Genomic DNA, 10,448 nt, shown 5'->3' with positions numbered 1-10,448 from the left:
ATATATATATATATATATATATATATATGTGTATGTATGTATGTGCGCGCACACGGGAGCATTTTTCTCCCTCTTCGTTCTCGTGCTCGCGTCCTCCTTGTTCACCCAAACGTGCTTATAGCGCGAAAGCGCTTCGCGTCTCTCTTTCTCACTCTCTCTTTCTCTCTGTTTCTCTTTTTCTTCGCGTGTCTTTCTATCTCGCTTCTTCTCTTTTATATCCCTCAGGTACCGACGGATGTGCTCCGAGTGCTTCGCACACAGTTCCGCGCCTCCCGTCCGCCAACCACCCTGCAGAACCCCTCTCGTTCTTATCTCCGTCCTTGGCCGTCGTGCGTGCACGCATATCGCCTATCTCCGTCGATCGCCAGTACACACGCAAGCTCTCCCTCTCTTCGTCGCGAGCAAACACGGATACATTGCGCGAATGCGCGCGCGCGCGCGCACGACGTGACGGGAACAGGTAGAGTGGTGGACGAGAGGGAAGCAAAAGGAGAAAAAGAGAAAGAGAAAGGGAGAGAGAATGAGAGAGTGAGAGAGAAAAAGAGAAAACGAGAGCGAGAGGGAAAAGATGCGGGAGGAAGGGCTTCAACTCGCCTGGCGCACCACGGGCTTTTCTTGTATTCTATTGATTTTTCCAAAAGTTCGTGGTGTGCGTACGCGTGTATGTATGTGTGTGTGAGAGAGTCTGGCAGTCTGTGGTGTACGCGAGCTTAACGGCCCCGAGTGTGTATATGTGCGTGCACACGCGCGCGTGTGTGTGAGCTTCGACGATAACACCGTCTCCGTTCCACCGACGGAATCCCTCCTTCTCTCACGTCAGTCTTATCCCTCCTCTGCTAATCTCTCCTCTCTCTCTCTCTCTCTCTCTCTCTCCTTCTTGTTCTCTCGTTCGCGACGGTCTTCGTCCGATTTGCGTTGTCCTCGTTCGACGCACGTTACTCGTTCCACACAACCGGTGGATCTCCCTCGATCCCTTTCTCTTCCTCCCACGCGTGAACATCACCCCCTTCACCCTCATCGTCCCCCGGACCGTTACATCCCTCTCGCTCTCTCACTCCTTCCGTCCTTTCCTTCCTCCTAGCACCGCTGTTCTCCTCTCTCGTAGCAACCTGGCTGCCGCGCGCACGCACACGCACACACGGACGCGTCGCTTCGAGCAGGAGCGTGTCAAGAGGTTTTTGGCTTTGACACCACATTTAGAGAGAGAGAAGCGAGTCGCGCGAATCTCTTGTCGCACTGTTTCTCAAAACCGTTTTGGGGACCTGTCGGCGAAATGCAAGCGGCGTCTCATCGCGCGAAACGTCGCGGACTTTGTCGACACGTGAATAACCTCGTGTCGTTCTCGCCCGTCCATTGTCCTACGTCCAACGGAGATGACGGAAACTGATGATTACTCAAAAGTACTCGATATTTAGATAATTGCAGATGGAAAATTATTATGCGTATTGAAAAGAAAATACGTAAGAGTGGACGATAGAAAAAAATGTACCGTATGTACGTCAAGAAATGAGAAAGATAAAAAAAAGAATTTTTGATGAAATTTACGTTTGCGAAAGCGAAAGAGAGAGAGAGAGAGAGCGCGATCCGAAAGTCAACAAACCAACGCCGAAACGCGACGTACGTGTACGTACATATGTATCTACGTGCGTTCTGTTTAGCTGCACTTTTTACACTTCCCGTGCTTGAAGCGAAACAGATGTAAACGCGCAAGCGAAACGCGGAGGAGAGCTAAAACAAGCGGAAAAGCTTTGCAGTTGCAAAGAACGAAACGTGTCCCGTGCAATGTTTGTTTACGAATGGGACGCACCCATCCCCGCAAGATGCCGCTTATAAAAAAACACCACGAAAATCCGCGGCTCGATGACGCGAAACGAGGGAACAGCGAGAACGCGCGCAGAACGTCGCGCGTCCCCCTCGGGGGCTACGTCCCTGATCTTCCACCCACCCATCCATCCAGCGGCAGGGTCACCGCATGCACCCACACCCTTTCATATATACACACACATATATACACATACATGCGCATATATACACGCGCGCACCTCCGCCGTTCCTCTCTTTCCCGCGCTTGCTCCGCCGCAACACATCCTCGCGCTCGTGGTCGCGCGAATATTGTACATATTGCGCACACGTACACGACACGAGCGTGTGCGCATACATATGTATGTATATATATACCGAACATACGTATATACGTAAAGTATATTGCTCACGCACACGTGCGCGCGACGACGAGCAGCAACACACTATGGCGGCCAACGCGGCGGTCGTGCAACCAGGCAGAGCGGAATATAGGCGGACTGTGCTGTCGGCCAGGGCGAAGCAGCAGCGAGACCGGCGATGACTGCGATCGATAATTGGAATCGATTAATAATAAGAGCATATCCGTGCGTACGATGGATCGATCGCACGAAACCGTACACGCGCGCGCGAGAGAGCTGGACCCCGTCCGATATATTTTCCCCGGTCTTTCTTTCTTTCTTTTCTATTTTTTTATTTTTTTTTATTTTTTTGTTTTCGTTCGCCAACCGCGCGTACACCGGGCGCACGGTTTATTTTGGTTACACGAGGTACCATCGGCACACCGTCGTCATGTACCGCGGAACGGAATCGGAAATCAACTTTGGGGAATAATAATTGAGTCGCGCTTCTCGCGCGAGTCGATCGATCGCGCGCGCGATCCACGACGACGACGACGACGACGATTACGACAAACGGCATCGCGACGCGATTGATATACTCACATAGTAATACTGCGACTATTAATTGTTTATCGAAGTCGCCGTGATTACATTGCACAAAATAATAAAAATCGCGCGCGAGAAAAATATAGAGTTTATCAACACAATACATCTTGGTAACTTACTGCACCTGTTCTGTGGTTCGTAATTGTTTTTTTATCTGTTTTCGATTTTTCAGTTTCTTCTTTCCTTATTTCCATCTGTCAATGTGTGTTTGCACATTTTCCGCAAATAGCGCATTAATTCGCAAGTTTCCACTCAGAACTGTTTTGTATTGTGTCTGACAGAAATCTCTCCCCCTCTCGTTTTCTTCCTCCGTGTGTGAACGTTCGTTGGAACAGGAACGTTCGATGGCTGTGTGTGAACGTTCGTTGTCATAAATAAACAATCGAGAGAAAGAGATAGATAAGTAGACAGAGAGAAATATAGTTTTCGAATACCGTATTTCTCGAATCTGATCCGATATTCGTGTCCAGAATCGATGACGTAAGGTTGACCTCGAGGCCTTAGAATACATTGACCCCGCAAAGTATTTTCAGTGCGCGAAGTTAGGGATGCATATTTGAATCCAAGTACGTCGTCGAACTATCTTGCAATATTTACAATCTTCTTTGCGGCAAATACCGCCTCGCGCGAGCGTAGCACACACGAATCTCGAGAAAACTTTGTTACCGCGATAACTGTTCTAACTTTACACGTGTAGAGGTAGTTCGGTCTAGCCGTCGTGGTGGAGGAGTCGTACTGTGAATGTCTAACCGAGAATTGCTCCATTATACAACACAGACGGTAGTAATGTATTTCGGAAGGCATGAAAAGCCGTATTTACGGTCACGCTGCTGTCAGCATCGTCAGTAGATTACGGAAAGACATAATGTAGGACGTATCGACGGCGTTACCCGGCGACGACGACGACGACGAAGACAAGGACGAGGATGAAGACGACGAAGACGACAGAGGGATGCTCGTCCGCGCGCGCGTAGATCTAAAAAAAGATCACCTACGGTAAATATGTGAACGCGACACTCTCTCGTCCCTCTTCCACCTTTGTCGCATCATCAAGAATTTGTTGCGACATCCTCTTTCTCTCTCTCTCTCTCTCTTTCTCTCTCTCCTCGCGCAAATATGATCTTAACCACGTGCGCGCGCGCGCACGCGAGTGTTCGCGCTCATTTGCATAATGTCCTCGGGTCCATAGGTGGAAAGGACGTACGACCCGTTGTAAATTCGGCCGGTCGTCGTAGCTGCTTACGCGCATACAGTGACCGTTATATGTCTCACTCTCTCTCTCTCTCTCTCTCTATCTCCCTCGCAGTGCCTTATCGTCGATGCAACCGAATGTAGCCGCACGTCGGCCGGTCGGGGGATATAACGATCGCGCGCGGGTCGCGCCACGATCGATCGATCTCAATCGATCGTCGAGGGCGCGTGCCTCGATTTACCATCGATTGCCGCGGCGATCGATTAGTCCTGTCGAGCTTCGTCGAGGCTATCCTTGGCTACGACGAGAGCGAGACAAGGACGGCGGTCGTGGAAAACGAAGACGGAGCGCAGAACGGAAAGAACGGAGCAAACGGAGAAAGAAGAAAGAAAGACGCTACGGAGGGTGAAGGGGTAACGGAGGGTGGAACGAGGGCGAGTGTGACGGACGGATGGAGAGAGGGGTGAAGAAACGGAAGATAAGCGGGACGGATAGATCGTGGTGGAAAAGGAGGGAATGTGTGAGGAGAGGGAAAATGCACGTACACGGGAGAGAGAAAGAGAGAAGAAATAGAAAAGCACGTTCGTTGTGAAAGAGAAGGAGAGGGAAAAGGAAAGGAGTGTGAGTGTAGAGTCGATGGTAGAGTGAAATAGTCGGACGTGCGCATGGCTAGAGAGGGAGAGCGGGAAAGAGACGGGAGAAGCAGAAAGATACGAGGGACGAAGACAAAGATAAACGTGAGCGTGAGATAGCAAAGGATAGACTCACCGGACCAGCTACAGCCGCCACCACCGCCGCCACCGCCGCCGTCGCCGCCGCCGCCGCCGTTGTGTCGTCGTGAGGCTTCGAACCCGAACGCGACCGAACGTCGCCGAGCAGAGCCGGAAACATACGAGCGGTGTGGTTCGAGCGGCCGAGCGAACAAAACAGCCGAGCAGTGCGGTGCCGACTCTTGCTGCCGCGGTTCCAGATTCCACGGTGTGTGTGTGCGCGCGTGTTTACACGAGACGAGAAAGGGAGAGAGGGAGAGTTTGCGCCGCTGAGGCGAGAGCAGGAGAGAACGAAAGAGAGAACGAGAAGAAGAAGTCACGAGAGTGGAAGAGAGAGAGAGAAACAGATAAAGACGGGGAAAAGACGAGAGTCATCTGCGATACGTAGTGCGTGCACGCGCGTGTGTTCTCTGTCTCTTCGGAGAAACCACGCAACGCTGTGAGTACAACACACGACACAATACTCGACTCGCTTCGCTTTCGTGACGTATCGCCAAGTAAACCGCGTGAAGTTGTCGGTGGAAGCGAAATCATCGACTGTTCGACAATCTCTGAGTCTCGTTGACGTGCTTGCGCGCGACGCGACCGGCACGCACGAGAACCGCGAACGATAACACGCCAGCCACCCTCGCGCGGTTGCCTTTAACGGGGCGTGGGTGCACCACACCGCGTCGTCACACCGCACCGCACCGCGCCGCACCGCGTATCGCAAACCGGGACGCACCGGCGGGCGAGAGACGGCGGGCGAGTGCGCGTAATTCAAAAGGTTGCGCGCGGCGTCGTACGGCCGAGAACATGACAGACGACGCAGAGTGCGCGAAATCGTGGCGGCATTGCGTCACGAACGAGAGGACGATAATATAAGACGCTGTGATATATAAACAGATAGGAGGAAAGCACGCGAGAGGGGAACCGCAGGAAAGAAAGTTGCCAAACCGATTGTACATCCGCGGCGCGGCCAGTGATCCCGTGTGCTCGCGTGTTGCGCGCGCGAGAGCGCGTCCGCAGTGAGTGTGTGTGAGTGCGAGAGGGCCAGGTCACGCGCGAGTGGACCCTGAAGAAGAGAGGAGAGAAGTGAGAGAAAGAGAGAGAGAGAGAGAGAAAAACAAAAGAGGAAAGGAGAGCAGACTTTCGCGGCTTCCGGCCTTTGCCGGCGCGGAGGCGGCTTGTAACAGCAAATTTCACAGAGAGGATGCTGGTAATGTCACTGACGGTCGTTACGACGTGGGCCACGATGACGACGTCCCGTGGTCTCGATTGAGAATCTCGGGACTCCTCGAATCATCCGAGAAGTAGCTCTGGGCGTGTTGACACAGTGTCACGTCGTGACCGACGTCGGTCCCGTCGCCGCGACGGTGGCAACGACGGAAACGTCGTGCTGCTGGCCGCGGCGTGTGCTGCAATCGTTAACCAGGTGTTGCCCTGACCAGGTGTTCTACGAGACGCGAGAGACAGGTTGCCGACGGCACGCTCGCAGTTGCCGTCGGATAGGTGTCTTGACGAAGAACTTTGTCACAGGATCCGATTCGACGGACAGTAACGTGTGTCTTACTGTCACAACAAGACCTGAACATCGCATTTCCATAATTACGGTCTCTGAACTGTTTTTGCCTTCTCGAAGGCATATGTTATTGGAAAATTAGAAAAAAAAAACCGTAGAGTTGCTAAGTCACATTGTGAAACTATTTCGGAAGTAAAAGGAATTGAAAACTTTTGTAGGTATTGTAATTATTATTTGGACGGATCGACGAAGAGAATTTTTACACCCGTGGAACGTGATAATCGTCTACAGAGACTTCCGAAAACAAATATCGATCCTGAAAGAAACATCTGCTGTGGCACGGAAGATATACGGCAAAAGCTTTTATCTTCCCGGAATCTTACCTACTTTAGAAAAAAACTTTAGAAAACAAAAAAGAAAACAAAAAGGAAAACACGATACCAGATTGCGAACGAAGTCGTTATTGGGTGTTGAATAAGTGTCTCTCAGGCGACGCTTTGGTATCCGAATTTGACGGGACGGAGGAGCGACCGGCGTCGCAACGTCGGCCGACGGTGAGCGTTATATCCGCACGCTGACAACAACGCGGTCAGGATGCAGGTAGCAACGCTGTTCAGGGAGAGCGCCACTCTGCTGGGCGCCTCCAGCCTGGACCCCCCACAGACTCACCATCATCAGAGTATGCACCAGCAGCAACAGCAGCAGCAAATGCAGCAGCAACAACAACAGCAGCACGCCAACGACATGCACCTCGTTGGCCACCACTTGCAACACCACTACAAGATGTAAGTATATATCCTTCTCTCTGCCATTCTTTTCGAACACTGACTTCGTCGCCGGCCTGGCAACCCGCGCCTCGGCGCCGCCTTCGAAAGTGCTCGACCTTCGAAGCCGAGAGAGACTCGCTTCGGCAAACGCGCACGATGGCCAACTATAATACCGGCCGCGTGCACAGCACAAGTTGCTAACTTCAGCGAGACCTTCAACGCGAAGACTTGTCTGTGCGCGCTAAGTTGAAACTACTTTTCGCAACGCAAAGAAAAATATATAACTCGCGCAAAAGTTTGTCTTTTTAATTCTCGTCGATTAGATCCTTTTAAAAAATCAGAAGGGTTTTAAGCTCGATGCAAAAATTGCAGATTGAGAGATTAATAAACACGTTCTGTCAAAAATATGCTCAATTAGTGTTAACTGTTGCTGTCGATGAACATAAGATGGGGGAAGTCAACTTATCAAGTGGCATCCGGAGCAACGATATTGTCGGAGGGAGGGAAACAAAATACGCTCTCTACTTTGCTCTCTCGATGGGAAACTATAGAGATATAGCTGAATTTGCAAACTGTGCTTGAATTGTGTTGCAAAAACCAGATGGTTTTTGCAGTCAAAACATATACGTATATATATATATATATATATATATATATATATATACATACACGTATATATATGCATATATATATATATAACCTACCGGTGAATTCATTCGGCTTTTTCGACCATGTAGATGCTGTCTAAACACGTCTGGTTTTTGCATCAATACGCCGACCACTAAACGGCAAACCATATTCGTGCACTAAACTAAGCGGCAAATGTTGTTTGTCGAACACTAAAAATCCATGAAACTCGGTAAAACCCGTCAAAGAAGTGACCTTGACGCCTCCCTCCCTACATATGAAAACCAATATTTTTCACTGTCTCTGTGCCTCCGATTTGTTGTGCACATTGTGTGTACGTCTGGTGTATTTGTGTGTGCGCGCTCCCCGCGGATAAGATTCTCTCGACGTGAAACGGTCGACATTATCTGGAGCGCGAATTAGAAAATGCTTCTAACGTCGCTAATGAGTTTATCAGAAATTCTTAACTTAAAGAAGTTGAATTGGTGTGTTGTATTTTCTTTTTTCTCTTAATGAGAAACGGTTTTATTTCTTCAAATCGAACAATAAAAAGGAAGACGCGCTTATCGATGTTCCTTGAGACGAATAAAACCGCGTAAAACGAGTGTTGTGCGCGGGGGTGTTGTACCGCGCGGAACTTTTATCTCTTGTCATGTCTTTATCTCTTCGTGACCGTCGAAAGCGCGCGCGCGCGCGCGCGTGCACGCCTTATTTTTCTTTGATTCGCTCGAGTGATCAACCGCGGAGTGTCGTTGCGTCGTTAAAAGTGTTTATTTACGTTCGTTCGGTATCGACATTAACCTTTTAAACGACGTGGTCGGGGCGGGCGACGGCGTGCGCGCTGCCGCCGTCGGTATATCGCTGCCATTCATATTTGTTTTTATCCGCATTCGCGTGTGCGCGGCGCACGGAAATATCTTCGAATAGAAACACACGGCTGGACGCGATACCGTTTTATGAGGCCGCACATGTTTCTCGGCGATATATACCGCCGGCGCAGGGACAATACAAATGGCGACTTGGATCAGCCGGTGAATTCTCTTTTCCTTCGTTTTACGAGAGAAGAGAAAGAGAAAGAGAGAGAATCTCTCACGTGAGAGATCTCTATAACCGTCGCTCGTCGTCGTCATCTTCGAGAGAGCGAAATTGCTCCCGCCGTTTTCTTTTTCAATATTGCTCTTGTTTTATGAATGGGGGATAAAGGGAAAGAAAAAGAAAAGCACGCGGCGGATTCGCACGATGTGCCCCCGCACTCCGTCGCGGAGGAGGTAACCTGTCAGACTTTTATATAAATAGTTGGCCTACACACTCACACACGTACACACATCAAAGAAGGCGATGGTTAAGCGGAAGAAGTCGCGCCGAACGATAAGAAAAACGGCAAGAAAAAAACGCGAAGGACCACGGGATGAGGATCGAATGTCATCGCACACGCTTCTTGTTGCCCGCAGCACAACCGCGGTTTTTATCGCATTATTATTCCTGTTATGACACGGATCGGTGAATTTTAAGTAATCGAAGTTTCTCTTCCCGCTAAATAGATACTTCGCGTACGAATATATTAAGATGCGAATTCCCGATAAACGGGACATCTACGCGTGGCGCTTTAAATTGTCGATTCGCGACTGTGATTCTTCGTTTCGCACGCGAGAACGCGAGATTCTAAATATACAAAATGTTTGCCTCCCAGATTCCCCCCCCCCACTCCCCAGATAACAATTAATCAGTTTATCTGTCTCTTATTGAAAGTACATCCTGTGTATATGAAAATTCGATGAGTTCTCGAGATCTGATTTACGCACGTTTTGAAGTAAATAGATGTGCGGTCGTGTGTGCGCGCGCGCGCGCAAAGACTCCTCTTCGGCGAACTTGAAACTTTGCGCGACAATACAACGCGCGCGGTTTTTTGATAAAAGTCTTGTCAGCGCGTCCGCCGAGCGGACTGATAAACATGCAAAAAGACCGAGCGGTATCGTGAACAAGGGTCATTTCTTACTGAGACGTCGATGAGTCAGTTCGCGGTCGAAGATAGAAATAACGTTGACGAATATAACGCGCGGATAAAAGAGAAAGAAGCGCGATAAACCGACAAACGAACGCGCGCGCGTTCGTTCTGCTTCAATTTTGAAATACGGTGGACGATCTATCATTCTTGAAAATTGGAGTAAAAGCTCTTTTTTTTTTTTATTACGCGCCAGTATTTTCAACGTTTCCGCCGGTGTGATACATTAAAACAAGCCATCGAAAAACGTATGATAAATCGAACGTTTTACAGTGCCGGTTCAACATCGATAGCATACACTGTGATACAAAAAAAAAAAAAAAAGAAAAAAAAAAGAAAAAAAAAATGACAAATTTCTATAATACGTATTGCAATACGATGTGTGTTCTGTGTGTGAGTGTGCGCGCGAGTATATGTACAACGTTCTTATATATAAATTACGAAGAATTTAGTGGAGTGATTAAAATTAATATATTCCAGGAAGAAGAGCGTATAATATATGTTAAAAACTCACAATAATATTGCGCTTAATTCGATGCGCGTCGAAAAACTACACAAATAAATTTGTTATCGAACAGCATCTAAATTACTCTTTCTTATTTTCAGGACTGGGGGGAGAAGAGTTGGCAATTACCGTCACTCTTCCGAATTCCAAAAATAGTGTGTATAAATAAATAATTAAACAGTTTGCTGCTGTTTTTGAAAAACAACGCTCCTCCTTATTTTTTGACAGATATATATTGTACCATTCGTTGTGTTACATAAAATTATGTTATCTCATCGTTGAAAGTCTCAACTTCTGGGTTTGTCTATCTTTGTCTGAGATCAATTTTTGTTTCTGT

General features: G+C 48.8%; 2 protein-coding genes across 7 annotated transcripts in view; one reads left to right on the top strand and one right to left on the bottom strand.

The window, feature by feature from the left end:
* The window catches only part of LOC109858126, a 154,989-nt gene that overhangs the window by 21,355 nt on the left and 123,186 nt on the right, over positions 1-10,448 (bottom strand). The window contains exon 1 of one of the 6 annotated variants that reach the window (XM_020435081.1): positions 6,880-6,956. The exons of 2 other annotated variants lie outside the window; for them this stretch is intronic. In XM_020435081.1, the coding sequence (XP_020290670.1) occupies positions 6,880-6,885 (6 nt within the window). In that variant the 5' untranslated portion in view covers positions 6,886-6,956. Of the gene's footprint in view, positions 1-2,866; positions 3,067-3,181; positions 3,634-4,707; positions 4,728-6,879; positions 6,957-10,448 lie in introns of those variants that run through there. 3 more of the 6 variants (XM_020435085.1, XM_020435084.1, XM_020435079.1) reach the window with 3 other exon arrangements.
* LOC109858127 (nuclear factor of activated T-cells 5) overlaps positions 6,081-10,448 on the top strand; it is a 135,744-nt gene continuing 131,376 nt past the window's right edge. The window contains exon 1 of the mRNA XM_020435087.1: positions 6,081-6,995. Coding sequence (XP_020290676.1) covers positions 6,805-6,995 — 191 coding nt within the window. The 5' untranslated portion in view covers positions 6,081-6,804. The remainder of the gene's footprint in view (positions 6,996-10,448) is intronic.

The sequence above is a fragment of the Pseudomyrmex gracilis genome, unplaced genomic scaffold, assembly GCF_002006095.1.
Source record: "Pseudomyrmex gracilis isolate BER0280 unplaced genomic scaffold, ASM200609v1 scaffold_189, whole genome shotgun sequence".
NCBI classification, from domain to species: Eukaryota; Metazoa; Arthropoda; class Insecta; order Hymenoptera; family Formicidae; genus Pseudomyrmex; species Pseudomyrmex gracilis.
This window is presented reverse-complemented; position numbering and strand designations above follow the sequence as displayed.